This window comes from Myotis daubentonii, chromosome 18 (genome assembly GCF_963259705.1).
Source record: "Myotis daubentonii chromosome 18, mMyoDau2.1, whole genome shotgun sequence".
In the NCBI taxonomy this organism is placed as follows: Eukaryota; Metazoa; Chordata; class Mammalia; order Chiroptera; family Vespertilionidae; genus Myotis; species Myotis daubentonii.
In genome coordinates, this window is record NC_081857.1 from 19,619,031 (window position 1) to 19,638,596 (window position 19,566).

General features: G+C 44.4%; 1 protein-coding gene across 2 annotated transcripts in view; it reads right to left on the bottom strand.

Moving 5' to 3' along the window:
• The window catches only part of LAMC2 (laminin subunit gamma 2), a 60,328-nt gene extending 56,246 nt beyond the window's left edge, over positions 1-4,082 (bottom strand). Inside the window, exon 1 of one of the 2 annotated variants that reach the window (XM_059674576.1) lies at positions 3,881-4,082. In XM_059674576.1, the coding sequence (XP_059530559.1) occupies positions 3,881-3,956 (76 nt within the window). In that variant the 5' untranslated portion in view covers positions 3,957-4,082. The remainder of the gene's footprint in view (positions 1-3,880) is intronic. The other variant, XM_059674575.1, reaches the window with a different exon arrangement.
• Positions 4,083-19,566: the final 15,484 nt, after the last annotated feature.

Below are 19,566 nucleotides of genomic sequence, written 5' to 3' on the forward strand. Positions count from 1 at the left end.
CTTTGTCATTTGTTTCATTGGGTAAAGCTGAGGGCTCATTCCAGCCTAAGCACAAGGCTCCTCATCACCTTTTTTAAAAAATATATATTTTTATTGATTTCAGAGGAAGAGAGAGAAAGAAAGAGAAACATCAATGATGAGAGGGGATTATTGATCGGCTGCCTCCCGCACACCCCCTGCTGGGGAATGAGCCTGCAACCCGGGCATGTGCCCTTGACCGGAATCGAACCCAGGACCCCTGAGTCCGGAGGCCCACGCTCTATCCTCTGAGCCAAACCGGCTAGGGCCTCATCACATTTTTTGAGTTAATTCAAGGAGTCTTCAAAAACTTCACCATTAAAACTCACGAGGCAATATACTGGCCTTCAGTATTGTCAGGACAGTTAATTATAACAATAATACTGACACATAGTGAGTGCTTGAGAGGCACTGCACAAAGTGCTCTACAAAGACCCAAGTAACGAGTGCGGTAGCTTGCTAAATCCCAGCACTGGTAAATGCCGGAGCTCGGATTTGAACCCAGGCAGTCTTACTCCAGAGCCTGCGCTCTTACGCATGATACTACTTAAAGAATTTAAATAACAGAATCCATGAGAGTATAAACCTTTCCACGGGTCCTTTCCACTATTCGTAGCACCTCTTTTCCAGTACCAGGCCATGGGAAAAACCACATTGGTGATCTATAATAATCTTGAATTCTGAGCTCACTATTCTAGAACAATTGCTTCAAAACTTGCCTGATGGCTGAATCCAACAGTGTGTTTTAGTCCTCGTCTTTGTATATTCATATTTTTTTAATCTGAACACCAGCTGTTACTCTTACATTGTCGAAACTCTTATTAACTCGTTGCCTAACAAAACACACCTCTTTCTTAACTCTTTTCTCCTCAGTGCTCATCCCTCCCGATTCTCCTTCATTGTTCTTCCATCCCCTTGTTAAGTGTTGAGGTTTCTCTTACCTCTGTCTCCCAGGTGTCTCATCTATTGTCACGGCTTTGCTTTCCACCTTTGGGCTCCCGACTGTATATTTCAAACTTTTCTTCTAAACTTCAAAAAATCATATTTCCAGCTGTTACCCAGGGCTGTTGGACATCTCTACTCTTATCTCAATCAAATCCAACAGGTCCCCCCAGGAATTCCATCCCTCCTCTTCACTGCTCAACCTTGCTCCCAAATCTCATACTTCTCTCACAGTCCTCCTTTCCTTTAATGGTATCACTGTGTAAACAATTACATGACCCATTTGGACTCTTTGGACCCATCTTGGACTCATTCCTCACAATTTTCCCTTTCTGGTATTCCTAACACACACACTTAGTGGATCACCAAATTCTTTCAATTGTACTTTCGAAATGTCTCTATTACCTGTTTCCTGTCTCATTTTTACTCTTGCAATGGCCATTCACTGGCCTCTCCTAGCACAACTCCATCCCGTAAGCCTCTGAGTGAGCGACCTTGCCTATATCCTGCTTATAAACCACCTGCAACCCCTTTTGGCCTACAGAACACCATCCTAACTGCACAGCCTGGCATGCAAGGCTCTTAGGGACCAGATTCTTGGCTACAGTTCTAGTCTCCTTCTAGCCCCTTCTCCAGTCATACCTCCCCATGTGAACTCTGACCCAGACCATTGGAGCCACATGCCACATTCTCTCACACCAACTGTGAGCTTCCTTACTGATCTCCAGACATCCGAGTTCATTATACCTATAGTGTTGGCGTTAGACTTTTAAAAGAAATAAGGTTCCAGGCATTTTGTCACTTTACAATAATCTCTCATCCTTTCAGCAGCTCTACAGGGTCGCACAGCACTGCTGCCTCCATTTAACAGGCGAAGAAACAGACTCGGAGTGGCTGAGGTTACTCATAAGGAAGTAGTAAGTGAATGCGATAAAATCTGAAGCCAGGTCAGGCCGCCTCTGAACCGTGTGCTTTAGCTGAGACCGTCCCTGAAAGTCTCGCTGATTACATCTAACACCATAACTTCACCTTTGAGGGAACAACCAAGAGGCAATGTCATTGCTTTGGACTCACAGGGGCAGCCCAGAGGATGCACAGATATGGGTCGCTTAGGGAAGTGGCAAATACCATACTTTCAGCCCAACTTCCACTGCATCCCAGCATCCCAGGAGTGGACAAGCAGGTGTGCTCCACCCGGACACCAAACTTTCCACACTCTCACTGAACCCCAAGGTGATGCCCTTTGGAAAGGGAGCCAAATATCCTAAGCAGTCTGTCCCCAAAGAAGAGGGAGTTCTAGAAATGAGCCTGAGCACTGCTTCTGACTCAACGGTCTACACAGAATGCTCAGCTGGTCCGTCCTTGAGAAGGGACAGTGCAAGCTCTGTCCGCTTGAGTCTGATTTCATTAAACAATTGATAAGATCCCACACATTTGTTTCTACTATCTAATGCTAACACACACACACACACGCACGCACGCACATGCACGCACACACGCACACGCACACAGACTCAACCATAGCCAAGGGGAGAATTGCTTCAATAATTACCCATTATGTAAATATGTACCTTGTTTCCTTATTACTTTCGTAATGTGGTCCCAAAAGTTCCAGTCTAAGAACCCTGAATCAAGTTCCAGTTCCGTCTCTGACAACAGCTGCTTCTGTGGCTCTGTGCAAATCCATTTCCATTTTCTCATTTTTTTAAGCCACCAGATTCTAGCAGATAATCTATAAAAAGTTTTTGTATATCCCAATATTCAGAGACTATGCTTACTTTTACAATGTTTTTTTTTTTCACTAGCTTAAGACTACTTATCCTAACTCTGAGGGAACCGAACCTGCATGATCATTTTCATAAATAGTTTTTTAAATGGTAGTCCTAATGATGGGTTGGAAGTTAATCCCAAAACTATATTAGAAAAAAGAAAGAAAAAGGACTGTATCAGCACATTTAAACCCACACTAAAATATCCCTGCCGTTCACATCCCTTCAGGCCAGCATCAGCCCAGGCGGCACAATAATAAATGGAATATCTAAGATGATCCCACGTGCACTGAACATAGCCTCATGTTCATTCATGCACACGTGTGAAAATGCCTCTTAGCCCCATTGAAATGATTGCTGGAATGCCATCAGGTGCAGGAAGCAATATAAACATGAAAACTCAGGGTAATTACCCAGTCAAGTATCAGTGGTAAGACTAGGTGACAAGGAAAACACCCGTTATGTGTTGTCATAGCTGATACGTGGGTACAGTAAGTGGTTGCTAGGCTGCCTGAAAGTTTTGTTTATATCAGCTGAACTTCTCAGGACATGACAGCCACTGGGAGCCCCAGATAAGATCCAATGATCTATGGCGTGTGTGCCAAATAAACGCCTGATGGATGATTGCTATATGAAAATACTATAAAAGGTAACATTAATCAAACGTAAGGCATCTTGAAGACTCAAAAGGCTCATTTTCCATCCCAAAGGGGAAGCGGGAATTTCAGGAGGGTTATGGAAGAGGTTCATTTTCAAACTTTGTGGTGCTCCGTCACACAAAACACTCGCACCAAAATCCCAACAATATAAACACACAATGAGGAAAGCGTTTATGCACCAACATATTACTAATTGCACAGGGACCCCTTTGGTCCAAAAAGCAATCAAGGAACATGCTTGAAGTAAGGAAACCCCTGGTTTGGCGCACCTGTTGGATTGTTTTTAAGTCAGACAGCTTTAAATAGTAGCGTTAGTCTTACTGAAACCCCATCTCTGGAGAAGCCCAGACGGGGGTGGCAGGGAGGAGGAGGGAGCTCAGAGGGGTTCTGAGCAAACTGGGCATCTTCCGCGGTGCATTCAGCCTCGCCGTCTGCACAGAAAGGCCAGTTCGCAGCCCAGGACTGCGAGGTTTCCTCCTGGAACCGACTCACCTTCCCTCCTGAAGGTGGCCCGGGCGGCGGGCAGGAGCAAGACGCAGAGGCAGCAGCTGAGCCAGAGCGCGGGCATGGCCGGGCCGGCGCGCCGTCCACCGCTGCAGGGGTCGCTGCCTGGCGCCTGGCGGCCGCTGGTGGTGGTTCTCCTCTGCGCTCCGCTGTGCCTTCCTTGTCCTCGATCAGGTGGTTTTATCGACTCTTCTACCTGACTCAGTCCTGACAGGAAGAGAGCCTGCGTCTCGGGGTGTGACTCACCTGTGAATAAGGAGGACCCAGCCCTCGGGAGGCAGACAAACAGCACCCGCCGAGCTGTAAAAGCGCTCACCCCAGCCGCGGGCTCCCCCCGCGCGCACACCTGGCCGGGGCCAAGGGTGTGGTGCGGAGGCTGCGGCCCAGGGATCCTTCGGGAGGAATGTGCCAGGGCCCTCCTCCTCTCCCGGGGTGGTCCAGGGGTACCGAGGTAGCTAGCAGACCGCCCCTTCCTCAAACTGGGAGGTCCCGCCTCAAGTGCGCAAACTCAGAAAAAAATTGGCAGCCCTGATCGGCTGTGGTCTAAGAGGCATCAAGGAGAACAGGCCAGTCGGAGAGTTACAGCAGGGTCCTCTTCTCAACCTCTTTCTGAAACACAGCAGCGGATCCCAGCCCACCCAATCTGCTGACACCTCATTCCTTCCCTCACCATCAGGGGCCAGGACCAACGGTCCCCCCCCCCCCCGGGGCCCCACAAGTCCCTGATCACTTGGGCTAGCCGCTCATGAAGTCCCCTGTGGACAGGTGGGCCTCCCCATGAAGGCCCGGTAGCATCCCTAACAACTGGTACAGCATCTAGCTCACAGTCGGGGCCAAGTAAGTGTTCTATTGAATCGTATAAGAAAGAGGATCCAGATTTATTACTCCTTTTACATCCTAGACCCTATTTCTGTAGCCATTTGCTATGGACCCATTCGAAAAGGTTTGTTGAGACCCACTGTGAGTATCATCCAAGCCCACTGTGCTAGGTGAAGTGCGTGATAGCTAGAGAACGGAAAATCTTGGTGTGTCCAACATTGTCCCTTTCCTGTCCCTGTACCTTCTGCTCCTGTATGTCCACCCATCAGGGCTGTGCAATGAATGTCCCACAGTCCAGCAGGACCAAGGAGCAAGCCCTCCAAAATAAATCTTGAAGGGCAATTTCATTTTAGCACAGACCACTATTGTTCATTATATCTTAAAGGGTAGGACAGATATTTATATCTATCATTTTTGGATAGTGATAATAGCCAACACATATATTGTACCTACTATTTGTCATCACTGTTATAAATCCTTTATACATAATAACCCTTTGGTCTTCGAAATAACACTATGAAATAGGTGTACTATTAATTTCGCCTTTTTACAGATGATAAAAACAGAGGCTTGGAAAGATCACGTCACCCTGTGAGTAAGTGGCAAAGCTAAGATTCAAAACCTGGCACTCTAGTTCCAGAGTCCATAAACCCTTTGTTAGGTCCGATTACAAAGCACAATAAAAAAGACAAGTTCACAATATTGAATGAATTCAATATGCAGTCAGTGGTTACTTGTCAACATCTATTATAACCCAAGCAGATTGTGGACTATTGGCCCACGTCAATAAAGCCAAATCACAATGGACTCTGAACAAAGAATTCTGGTTTTCCTCACATGTTGGCTCTGAAAGAACCCCCAGAGGTCACCTGGTCCTGGTTAGAAAAATGGGCAGCAGGCCCCTGGGCACCGGGCCAGCCAGCAACCTCTTTCCTATAAAGAGGATGCGCCAGTGTTTCTCAGTTCCTGCCTCTTCTTGTGGCCTTATTCTGGGCTTCTTCATACATCTGAACAACCTGTCTGGCTCAGGCTTGCAGTCTCTGCTCTGGCTTAATCTCCTACCTCGCTCAGGGACAATATCAGCCCCCTTTGCTAATTTGAAATTTTTTCTCTAGGGCACTCCTGGGCTTAAGAGTATTCTAGTAGTCAAACATCAAGGCTCTGGAGCAGAATCTCAGGGCCCAATCCTGGCTCTCATCAAGGCAGGTTACTTAGTTTTCTCTGAGCCTCAGTTTCTTCATCTGTAAAATGGGGATAATAATAGAACACTCACCTGGACACGTTGTTGGGGAAATGAAATGAGTTAATGACCTACCTAGAGCTCAGAGCAGCATCAGACATATAATATACACTATATAAGTAAGCTATAAGAAAATATTATTGTTGTTGTTCCTTTTATTATCGCTAAGCACCGTCAGTTTTTCCTTGTTATAGTTACTAACAAATATATGAGAAAGATGGGAGTTTTTTGCTTTAATCTTTTACTAATTGAAATTACTCAATCATAATTTTAAACTTCTGTGGAACTCTTGGTCTAATTTAGGTTTATGTCCTAACTACAAACATTTACCTGGAAGTTATTAAGTAACTTGTATTTTTGCTATATATCTAGAAATTTCCTTCACATTCAGATTTGCCTGACAAATGGCTCAAAATTTGTGCATTTACACCTTCATTTTAAGTATGACAGGGTGGGATCTTCTATTTTGAGGAAACTATAAAGGTCAGATGGATATAAATATATTTTTATGACCAACTTCAATTAACACATGCTTTTCAAAAAGGCAACAAAAATCGATTTGCTTTTCCACATGACCCAAATAAATCTTTTTTTCAAATCCAAACGAAAGTCAATTTGATGTACTTGTAAAAATGGTTAAGGTGGTAACTTTTATTATGTTTACTTTAACACATTAAAAATGTAGAAAAACACACAACAAAAAAGAATGAACTACTGATACATACAGGGCATAGATGAATTTGAAAAGCATTGTGCTAAGCGAAGGAAGCCAGATGCACACACACAAAAACATATCCTATATGATTCTATTTACATGAAATTCGAAATGAGGTGAAACTTTGAGGAAAGAAACCAGTTCAGTGGAGACCAGAGATAGGGGATTGCCTGCAATGGGGCATGAGGATAATTTGTGGGGATGAAAGAAACATCCTGAAATATGACAGTGGTAAAAAACAATCCAATTGTACACTTAAAATAGATATACCTTTGATTGTATATAAATTATACCTCAATAAAACTGGTATAAAAAATAAGAGAAAAAGCTCAAAAAATCTACTTGATAATTAAGATGATACATTAAGTCAAATGTGCAAACTCAAACCCAGAACCAGAAACAGCGTCTGCATAAGTCGTGACATGCACAGCACAGCACAGCGCAGAGGGCGTCCACCCTGAGTCTCGCTGCTTCTGATGAGCCCTCAGGAACTCCCAGCAGAAGGCCACCTTGGGTCTCCAGGCAGAAATTCCACCCAAGAATTGCTGGGGGACCCCTCTTCTGGAGACCTGCCTGTTTTGGCAGTTTGCAAAACTTCACAGATGCTTTTCTGAAATGTTTGCTTAGGAGCCCGTACTTCACACTTGTCTTGGAATTTTGTTCTAGGAAGTCAGCACTGGAATTTGCCTCTTATCATCCCCCAAGTTGTCACATTCATCTACAGGGTAAGCCCTGGGATCAGTGGGGACAATGTCCTAGCAGAAGGTCTCCAGTCCTGCAGACGGAAAGGTCCTGGGGCATTTCCACGGGGCAGGGCAGGAAGGCCGAGGCCCTGGAAGTCCCCTCAGTCCATTGTTTTATTTGCAGCTCAGTCACCACCCGCCCCACCCGCCCCACCCCCCCACAGGGGACTTTCCTTTTTACAGTGCTGTGTCAGTCACTTCACAGAGCTGTCATCTCTGCACCTGGACCTCCCAAATAGAATTGCAAGTGACATGTTGATTTTTGCCCTGAGTTCCATCTTTACCTCAGTTCACTTTCAGAAGGAATGTCTGGCATGTCACCGCGTTCACTCACTTATGATAAAAACTGAAGCACTGGCTGTTCACATGCCGACATCAGACCCAATTCCCTGCCCTTCATCTCCCCAGATAGCGCCCCTGACGTCAGCTCCTGCAGAGCATTTTTAAATGTAAAATAAAGCATCGGGCAAGTGGAGGGGAGGGGAGCGGGGAGGGCAACTCCCCTTGTTCTTAATTGTAAAGGAAAATGTCCATAAATGGAAATCTCATGTTTCCTGGATCGACCGGGTAAATTCTCTGAGGTTGGCCGGATTCCAGAGCAGGGCTCTCTGAAGCGAGCGCCCTGGCTGAAGCGGCCGGCTTTCACTTTAGGCAGAAGCCTATATGGCGTCCCCACAGCAGGATCTCGGGGATTTGCAGCCGCTAGGCCTGACTCTGCCTTTTACTTGGGGAGGGAGCTGATCCTTTTTCTGTGGTTGGCTGGGACCCACGTGGGCCAGGAATTGGTGGGCCATCACAGCCCTGCACAAAGAACAACTTCCTTGCATCTATTTGGGTGTAGTTACTGCAGACAGAAATATTCAAATCAAGTCTTTTTTTTTTTTTCAACCTATACCACAAATAGAGAGGGCCAGAGAGAGGGCAGTGCTCAGAAAACAAAATAGAAGAAAATAATAATAATAACCAAGAGAGTGAAAGATTCTGAGAGGCAACTTCAGTAGATGTCGGGGTGTACCAACTGTCACGTTCCTTTGGGCTGAAATTTTGTCATCCACTCCTGGGTGAGATGTCCATTAGCAGATTAAACACTGCCCATGGCTCCTCGGCCACTCTAATTCTTGGACCAGACATATTTGGATTTGAACGAGAGGCCACCTGGTTTGAAGGAGCCCACCGCAGTGAAAAATTCTTCGCTGGGCTTCATGGTGAGGTCAGGGCTGCAGGCGTGACAGGGTGAGAGGTGGCCACCCTTAGGTCAGGCTCCCCAGCCCTGCCTTTCAGAACCAGAAAGGAGTCCAGGTAACAAAGTTTCTAATTGCGCTTATCATTGCCATCTGGAACTCTCCACCTTACTAAGTGAAGTTATAAAGTCTGAAAAACTATATATAGCATTCGGAGCCTAGTCCTCTCCTGTAGATAAAAAGCTGTGAACGCATTTTAAACACTTAGCAATAATGCTGACAATTACAGTCCTGACAGTGAAGCTGTATGGAATGTTCTGGATGTGCCCAGCTCAGCGCAGGGAAATGCAGGGTTTTGGAGTGTGTTCCTCACCACCACCCTAGGAAGCAGGTCCTGCTATTATCCTCATGTTGAGGTTACTCACACATCCAGTACCTCTATCTGGAGTTATTGCTGACCTCCACTATACAAAAAATTAAGCCTCGCATGGGAGAAACATGCCCTCCTCCCATTTAAAAAAAAATAAAAATGAGTCGAATATTCAAATAAAACATGAAATTCCTAGTCTTTTATATACCATATTCTGCAGGGACTCCTCTCCTGCAATAAAAGTTTGGTTATTAGGGACACATTTTCCTTTTCACGTTACCTTTTTGAAATTCTTCAGTGTACAATGACTTCAGACTCTTACGCAACATCCTTTCACATCATCCAATCGGGGCCCTTGCTCTGATATCTTAATCCAGGTATGCACACTTTATTAAGTAATTCAATTCTTGAACTCCTCAGGGTAATTGGGAACGACTGTTGGCCTGGTGCAGAGCCTGAGCTGCCGGAGAGAACTCCAGATCCCAGTAGCTACCTCCCTGGCCGCAGCGTTTCTGGAGGCCGGGTCACACAGAAATCCCCAAACATTCCTAGGTGTTTCTCCTTCAGGAAGCCTGCAGATTGGATGAGACCTCGGTTAAAAGGGGGAACTTTTAGACCACTGCGATTATGGAAAAAGCTACCAACAATCACAGAAAAATCTAGACACTCCCGGCTAACCTGAAAACCTCTGAGTCTACTTAGATTTAGTAGAATTAACGCAGTGATTGAGACAACTTAAACCAAAATGACGCACTTCTCCCACACACCCACCTGCTTTCGGTGAGTGTCGTGTAGGCCTGGATGAGCTGGACATTGCTTCAATGTCCTACTTTTTATTGTACAAACGCACAGCCGAGCAAGGGCTAACTGCCAGTGCTTGACCAAAGCTACTGACGCTTCTGCTGTTTTCTTACCTCAAGGTCCTCTTTGAATACGACCCTTGGGAGTAGCTTAGGAAAGCTCAGCAAAAGCAGAATATGACTCCTTGGTTTTTCGGAAGAATTGCCTGTATGGAAGGGAATGCATTTTATATGCCCCAGGAATTCTTAGAATTGCACCCATGCGAAAAAGTCTACGCACAGAAAGGGACATATTTTACTTGAGCTCCAGGTAGAAAATGTCCTTTTGAGTAAAAACTGTGGGCTTTTGTCTGGTTGGTTTGCTTCTTAGGTTTTAATCTTAAACTCAATATTTTCTAAGAAATGTCTCATCGTTTGGGTTGTACACCTGAAACTAATATAATATTGTATGTCAACTGCAATCGAAAAAAAATAAAAATTAAAAAGCATTACAGTACAGATACATACACAAAACTTTGAGACAAATTTGCTAAACAAAAGTATGTTTTAGCATTTCCCAATACTTTATGATTTTATAAACTTTATATGTCCCCGGGCCTGTCTGGCTGAAAAAATCCCATTTTTAGGCATCCAGTAGCCATCCCTGCTGATGGTTTTTGTTGCTTTTTTCTTAGGCTGTTTCCAAGCTTTTCTATGAATGTCTTGGCAAAGAAAAACCAGATTGTAATAGGTTTTTACATTTAAATGTGCCACAGCTTACAGTCATCTTCCTAACATTCTTAAGGGGTAATTTAGATCAGATATAATTTCCATCATATTAATATTTAAAGTGAGATATAGAAAGGTGAGATTTGGCCTGATTGGAAGAAAAACAATTCTGAAACTCAAGTTCTCTTATTTTATTAAAATAACTGAATATATCGCCAAAGCTATAAATTCATACAACTAAGCGAGACTAAAATGAATATGAAAGAATGATGTATGACTGTAAGAATGGTATAAGAAACATTAAACTTCAAAATGAGATGTTGCTTATGAAAGATTTTTTTTTTTTACATTTTACAAGTGGTTTCTTTTTTTTCATAAACTGTTTTTATTAAGTCCTAAGGTTTAAGGTCATTTTCCTTCATTCCGTTTTAGACGTGCATTTGAAAAGTACTTTCTTATGTTTAGAGCTTAAGACCAAGGGTGCTACTAGAGAGAAAGTCCATATTCTCAGTGCCTCTTGGCATTCATGTTCTTAGTCTCATCACAGAGAAAGTGTCCTCCAACCCATATATTTCATAGATTTAATCAAGCCGTCACTGCCTCCAAGAAGGCCCACACCACCAATCTAGGTAATTAAAAGAAGCTAGTGTGCCCTGGCTGGTGTGGCTTAGAGGTTAGTGTTGGCTTGCTCACCGAAGGGTCTTGAGTTCGATTCCCGGTCAAGGGCACTTACCTGGGTTTCAGGTTCTATCCCTGCCCTGAGAGGCAACACCATCAATGTTTCTCTCTCTCTCACTCCCCTTCCCTTCTTTCCCTCCATTTTCTCTAAAAATCAATGGAAAAAATATCCTCCGATGAGGATTAACAAAAAATAAACAAACAACAAAAAGCTAGTGTAACTTTATTTCCTATTTTTCACATTTTTTTCTTTCTTGATTAAGGTATACATATGTGTCCTTATCCCCCCATCCCTCCTGCCTCCCCCCCCCGCCCCCCCCCCCCGCTCATGCCCTCACCCCCCTGGTGTCTATGTCCATTGGTTATGCTTATATTTCACATTTATTTTTAATGATGGAAAGGAACTTTTATAGAAGCAGGTGTCAACTCTTTTTAGTGTCTGCAAGTTTTGAGAGTCATAAACATTTAAGTTTTCTGTCAGCTAGGATGCATTTAGCCGCAAGGAATAGAAATCCCAACTCAAAGTGGTTTTTACAATAAGCAAACCTATAGGCTCACATAAGAGGTTGGTGGGAAAAGGGGTTATATTATCCTGTGGTCCAAGGAGACCACCAAGGAGGCAAGTTTTATCTTTCTCTTCCATCGCCCAGAGGACACACTTCACCTGAAGGCAGTTGTCCTCATAGCTGTAAACTGGTGGCCGGTTACAATTAGGGTTATATGCGTCCTTACTCACACAGGCAGGAAGAGATCAAACTCCTCTCCCCCAGACTTCAAACAAAAATCTCTCCTCTTCATGGGGCCAGTTTTGGTCATATGTCTGTCCCTGAACCAGTAGTTTTCTCCAGGAAAATGCTTTATGCTGATTGGGTTAAGCCTAGATGCCATAATCATTGGCAAGAGGTTTAGGAGAACACTGATGGTCAGCAAACGTGGCTGTGGGCCGGATCCTGCCCCCCAGCTGCCTCTGTGAAGTTTTATTGGAACAGAGTCACTCTCCCTCTGCATGTTACCCATGGCTACTTTTGCACTATAACGAGCAAGTTCAGTCGTTGCTAACAGAGACCATTGGACCCAGAAATGTTCAAATAGTTACTATCTGGACGTCTACAGAAAAAGTTTGCCAGACCCTGGTTTGGGTCAGCATGGGCCCGCTTTGGAGCTGAGTCCAGTCCCCTGAATCATGTTGCCACTCCACGAGAGAAAGTTGGACTCAAAGTTAGATTGACATGTAGTCCCTCCCATGTCAACCTACGTGGAGTGTTTTCTCTTGTATTTGTGTGTGTGTCTTTTCCTGAGAAGAGCTGAAAATAGATGAACACACACCAGCCTAGTTTTGAAAGCGCTGGTTTTTGAAGTCCATTGACTTAGGTCTCTTCTAGATTCATCGATATCGGTTCCTTACATCGATCTGTGTTCCAACCTTGGCTCTATGGTTCTTTGCTTTTTGTTTCTTGTTTATGTGTGCATGTTTTTCTGAATTGTCTTCAAGAAATTTGTTAATTTCATGGAACTAGACCAGTGGTCGGCAAACTGCGGCTCTTTGGCCCCTTGAGTGTGGCTCTTCCACAAAATACCGACTTCTGCGCATGGGCCACGAAGTTTCAATCTCACTGTATGTGCGTGCCCGCACTTGGTATTTTGTGCAAGAGCCACACTCAAGGGGCCAAAGAGCCGCATGTGGCTCGTGAGCTGCAGTTTGCCGACCACTGAACTAGACTAACTAAGCTTTCTTCCAGATCTTCAACCCTCCAACAGTGCTACCTGGAGTACCCCCGAGACCCGCTACAGTCAGAGAAGAGATCTCCGGCAAACCAGGGCTTGGCAGTGCCTGCCCAGTCACAGGAAGGACCAGTCCTGCCCAGGGTGACGTCATGATTTTCTAGGTAAGTGATTTCCTGCCAAAACAGCCATCTGACCTTTCTTTTTCCATAGCTTTTCTTGTTTATTTTTCTTATGACAGGTGCAATACATGTCCACGGCAGAAACCTTAGAAAACACAGATAACAAAAGGGGGAAAAATAAAGAAAGCTTGTCATCATCCCACACCCCAGGGAACTTTGAAAACATGCTGCTGCCTGTTCCGGAGGCGCAGTCTTCCCTCCAAGTGATCTGAGCAGCTTTGACTTTTCCAGCAGGAAGTCGTGATGGAATCGTTTAGTTTTTCAGCCCCCTGTATTTACGAAGTTACTGAACAGGTCTACTCTTTGACTTACCTTTCTAAGGGTCATCAGTAAATTTTGAACTTTCTCACCATTTTCGGAACAGGCCAGAGTTGGAGAAGTTGCTGTTTCTAATTGCTTTCTCAACGCCTCGTGTAAATCTTTTGCAAACATGAAAGAACTCACCTCTTTGCATTGAGGCTGGTATAGACCCCCTCACCATATTTTGTAAATAAAAGGGAGCCAACCTTTCTGAAGTATAGGGTTGGGAAAGTCTGCTCAGTTTCGCAAATCCTCATTTAGGCACACCTGTGGGTTTGCTAATGCTCATTATAGAAACCACTTGAAAATGCCCAAGGTTGGGTTGTTTCCAAGCGTTCAGTATGACTTAGGTTTAGGACTAGAATAGTCTATAGGGTAGTTCTCAATGTTACTCCGAGTGCCTGTGGGGATCTGAGTGTGGGCTCAGGACCAATGTTGTAATTAGGAACCAGGCATGACTTCAGAGAGGGGTGCCTTCCCACCTTGCTCACGCACCCACCCCTCTCCATTATTTCTCTGTAGAATCCACACAGTACAGCTGACACCACGGGTCAAAATAACTCTGGCCATTCATAGCCTAAGGATAATTCCTGTTGAAGAGAGCAGGAGCTCCTGCTGCTGGGAAGAGGAGTGAACGGGGAGGAAAGTACATAAACGATAGACGTGAGAATAACACTGACTCTGGGCCCAGACGCTCTGGGTCTGTTTTTCTTCATGGATAAAATAATGACATAATAACACCCACCTCCTTCATAGTGTTGGCTGCTGTGAAGGTGAAAGGCAATACATGGGCTAAAAACTTAGCACAGTATCCTAGGTGAGCATGGGCTCTTATTTTTATGAGGGGAAAGGGTCTGGGATGGGAGAACTGGGAGCTCTGAAACATACTTCTCTTTACAGAATTGCCTGCCTGTGCAGTCCATATTTACAGGGTGCTGGCTGCCCAGAACTGCCTGCTTCGTGACCAGACTTTCTGCATCAGATGGACTCTGAGAGCGGCAGAGTTTACTTGCTAGTCAAGTACATTAAAATATTTTTTTTTAATTATTTTTTAGCCCCGACCGGTGTGGCTCAGTTGGTTGGGCGTTGTCCTGTGTACCGAAAGGTTGCTGGTTGAGTCCCCCTGCTAGTGTTTTAACCTAATGTCTCTTTCCTGTTCCAGGATCCAACCAGGCTACCAGACTAATTAGAGGTCAGGTTTTGTTAGGCTCCTCTTGACAGACAGCATCTTAGGCTATTCATGTTTCAGATGACCTTGACAGTTTTTTGTTTTGTTTTGTTTTTTTATATATATATTTTATTGATTTCTTACAGAGAGGAAGGGAGAGAGACAGAGAGTTAGAAACATCGATGAGAGAGAAACATCTATCAGCTGCCTCCTGCACATCTCCCACTGGGGATGTGCCTGCAACCCAGGTACATGCCCTTGACCGGAATTGAACCCGGGACCCTTCAGTCCGCAGGCCGACGCTCTATCCACTGAGCCAAACCGGCTTTGGCCCTTGACAGTTTTGAGGAGCACTGGTCACTGTTTTTGTAGACTGTCCCTCAGCTGAGGACTGCCTGATATTTTTCTCATCATTAGATTAGGGTTGTGAGGTTTGGGGAGGAAGATCATAAAGTGCCATTTTTATTTCCTCTGGTGAAAGGTACGTGATTCCAACATAATGTTGACATTGACCTTGACCACCTGGCTGGGGTTGTTTGCCAGGTTGCTCCCCTTGAAGTTACTCTTTTCTCCCTCTTCCCATATCTGACTCTTCGGAAGGAAGTCACTACACATGCCCACAACTAAGGAGTGGGGAGTTACCCACTACCTCCTTGAGAGCAGAGTATCTACGTAAATGATTTGGAATTCTTCCATATGGGAGAGTTGTCTTTTCTGCTCAAGTAATTTTTCTAGTCTAATCTTTGCTTGAATGAATTATTTATTTTCTACCAAGAAACCAGTGAAAAAATAGTCTAAAGCCAGCTTCCCCCAAATCGATGTCCTTAACACTCACCACTTTCTGCCATCAAGTATTAATGCTTGGAGTGTTCTTAAGCTGAGCATGGGGGGGAATAGAACAAAAGCAAGATTGCTAAAACCAGCTCTGGAATTAGAGAGTCCTTGTTAACCCTACATGGAAAGGCCTGAAAATGATGAAGAAACTAAAAATAAAATGACTGGGATGGTCAAAGCCAATATGAATGAAAAGCTGTGAGCCAAGCAGAAAAGAATCCTCTGGCGAGTTCAAACTGGTTGCCTCAGCGTGTCCTGAAAATGTGCTCTCGGGGTTCCAGGCCACGCGGTTCCCTCTGCAGCCATAAACCCCGCGCCTCCTCAGAAATGGAGCCACCTCCATGTCCCTCCTAAAGCACACACCCGTAGATTGCTCTAGCATTGGCATGCTCCCCCAATCTCTCTCACACACCACACAACTCGAGAATAAATGGCATGTCATGGAATTAAGGATGATTACAGTTAGAATAAATGGCTGGGTAGCTCAACATCCACTTGGACTTTTTCTCAGAAAGGCTTATTGTAAAACGAAAAAGCATGCATTTGGAGTTGTTCATTTGAAAGGAAATGGGGGATGAGTATTGTTGGGTCAGCCTATCAGATTTCTCCCTCTGTTTGGTCAGATCAAACTTTAGTGACCATTGTCTTCATTGCTGCCAAAGCATCAGCTTACAGAAATAGGTGTCTGTTCATTTCCCCAGAGTTTACCCCAAGACAGAGAGACCTTTAATGTGCTCACCGGGTCCCTTTCATGCCCCCCTCAGGTGGGGCACAGCCTGGTCGCAGCAGTCCATGGTGGTCCTGACACATTTCTTTGGAAAGCCACCCACTGCATGGGATATAGAAGCATCCGTCTCCAGCGATGAATTCCTGTCTTATCTTGTTCTGCTGCGCTCCCACAGCCATCTGGGACAGGCCTTCATTTTGACTTATTATCCCAGGCCACTGAAATGAGCTGAAGGAAAACAGCCTTCGATCAGTGTAACCACGGTGAGGATTTTTAAAAGGATAACTCTATCTGGTTCAGAGCCTCCTCAATTTCCCACTTCCTACAAAGGCAGCAAATAGAGAACCCCTGTTTGAATAGAAAGTTCAGGAATGAAGCTGTTGGGGTTGACTATGGTTTCTGGCTAATTAAACCCTGCTAACATTTTTTTTTTCTAAAGTATGGCACTCACTCTACTTTCCAGACTAAGGTATTCATGCCTTCACTTAACATGTTGGGTGCCCTCTCTGTCTTCCCCAAATTGTCTAAGGTGTGATTACTGTCACCTTTCTGGAATATTTTGGATCTCATTCACTCTTCACCATTATTTTTCCTCTTCAGCGCTATAGTTAATGGAGACGGTGTAGGCCGAATTTTTGCCCACCCTTTGACCTCACTTCAAAGTTTTGGAAAGTTCTTTGTCTTTTTTTGTTTTTATTTTTCAGAGAGATCATTAATATGAGTTTTTATTCTTGAGATATTTTTCTTTCCAATTAACTCAATTGCTGAAAAACAGCCAGTCAAATTAAGGGTTCTGATTAAAAATGTCTAGCTAAATGTTTTTCAAATTCTTTGCCTGAAGAGGTACACATAGAAGGTCAATTTGCAGGAAGCTCATGGCAACCACAAAGGGAAGTACAGTAATCTGATATTTGGTTAGAGCAGATCAAATATCCCTTGTGAAACCATTGGCTTTACAGAAATTACTCAAGTGTACTTCACCAGCCCCAAGTATGTGCACTTGCTAATGTTCACCTGGGATTCAAACCCATCCCTTTCCATCAAGGAGTCTCATCAACTGTCCCAGTCATATGTGTGCGCAGGATGCAGAGAGCCAGGGCATTGATGAGTCATGATGGGTCATTCATGGACTATGGACTACCAGTGAACAATGATTTCATTTGGTTTCATTTAGAAATAAGACTTTTGAACAATTTACTAAAGTGGCTTCTATAGGTACAAGATTGAAAGAAAAAAAATGTGACTGCTTAACCAAATAAATGATCGGGTAATACACACCCTACTCGGCTACTCATTCCTGCATTCACAGTTAGATCTTGCCATTCCAAGTAACAAGTACCTCTTCCAGAACTTCAGTTTCAAGCACCTAATCTCTAATCACCAACTCTGCTTTTTCAAAGTCAGTCTCTCTATTGACTCTATTGACCAGACCTTAATACCAACCCTAAACCGCCCCCCCCCTCCCGCCCCCCGGACCTAAAATCCACTGAACCTACCACCTTTGCACTTCTCCAACCTCCTCTCACCATCGCAGCCCTCCTCACTCGCTATAAATGCCATGGTCAGTCATGCCTTAGAGTCCCATTAGAATCCCATGCACAAACTTACTGTCATCACTTTGAATCCATGCTTATTAACCTCAGGGGGTCCTGAGCAATCAGACTCCATCTCCATAGTCCACTGGTTCTCCTATTCTCCTCGAAGACTATTTCACACTTTCCCCTTTTCTTCTCACGTCTCACACTTCCTCCCCCATGTCATTCTCTGCTAGTGACCTAGCTAGAAGCATCAGAAGAGAACCTCCACCACATGCTTTTGCTGCCACATCCAACTGCTCGTCCTCCTTTTCATCTTCCCTGTTGTCACATGCCCCATGTAAGGCCGACAGGAGGACTTAACCCTTCCCCCGGAGAAGGATTCTTCACCCTTTCTCTGGAGTCACTGGCTTTTCTTTCTTTTCTCAAATGTTCCCATCTTAGGAAACAAGAACAACTCCCTTGAGCCCATGTTACACATTAGCTTCTGCCCTATTTTTTTTGCTCCCTTTTAGAGTTGTCTCCCTTATAGGCAATAAGAGTTGTCTTTACTCCAATGCCACCTTCTCAGTGAGGTCTTTCTTGACCACTTTGGATAAAAATTGCAAGCTCTACCTCACACCTCAAACACTTTCTGCCCCTTCCCTGCTTTGTTTTTCTCCATAGAACCTTCTTCTACTCTACTAGACATTGGCGTGCTATTTGGAGGCAGTATGATGTGGTGGATGAGACAGAGGTAAGTGCTGGAGTCTGTTTGCCTGAGTTCAAGGCCTGGCTGTGTCATTTACCAGGTAGTCAAAATAGAATCTCTCTCTCCTTCATTTTCCCCATCAACAAAATGAGAATAATAATAATAGTACCCACCCCATTGGGTTATAGGCTTAATATTTACAAAGTGCTTGGAACAGCATCTGGAACATATTAAGTGCTGCACGGTTAGCTTACATATTTCATCTACCCCTTGTTTATTATGTCTCCCTTGCTAGAATGTAAATTCCGTAAGGGTTTTGTCTGCTCTATCCTCACCACATCGGTGGGGCCTCCCACAGAGCTCCTCAGTATATAGTTGTAGAATGACAGGTCATCAGTTTCTCATCTCAGGAGCCAGTAGGAAACATTTGCTAAAAAAAATTGCTTACTGTAATGATGTGCATAAGAACAAAACTCAGAGTTCCCCTAGTGCATGGGCCTGGATAAATCTGTGCTAATCATCGGTAGGTGGTAAGTCTCTCTCCCGGGTTATTTCAGAAAGTCACAGAATAGACTCTCAGCGTGCTAGGTGGACATGCATTGGCTTTATGTTATTACTAGATGAGTAACCATCGAAAGTCATTTTCCTCTGATAAGAGAGAACCAACCGAGGTGTTCCAGTTCTAAATTAATGCTCCTCTCAGTATCTTTTGACCAGAATATTCTTCACAGTGCCACTGAAGAGAGCAAGTACCCACAGGGTACTCTGGGGTCCCCAGGAGAGTGGGCGCCCTAAATAAAAGTCACTATTATCTTCCTCTACCATCTCCCAGGCTCTGGAAATACAGACTCCAAAGGCTAAGCTGAAGAGTTCAGATCTTTTAGCTCATGGAAGCAGCATTATTTCTGTTATTGTTGCTGTTTTGTTTTAATAAAAACACACTTGGCACCGAGTCCTGGCTGAGACGTCAGGGCTATGCGTTTGCTGTCCAGAACTTATGTTCTAAGCATGGTGTGGGCTTAGAGCAGGCCGGGGCCCGAGAGCAACATTGAACAACTCCTGAGTGTCAACTTGTGAACCAGAAGGTTACAGTTCAATTCCTGGTGAGGGCACATGCCTGGGTTGTGGGCTCCATCCCCAGTAAGGGGTGTGCAGGAGGCAAGGGATCAATGATCCTCTCTCATCATTGATGTTTATATCTCTCCCTCTCCCTTCCTCTCTGAAATCAATAAAAAATATATATATTTTTAAAAGAAGTCAG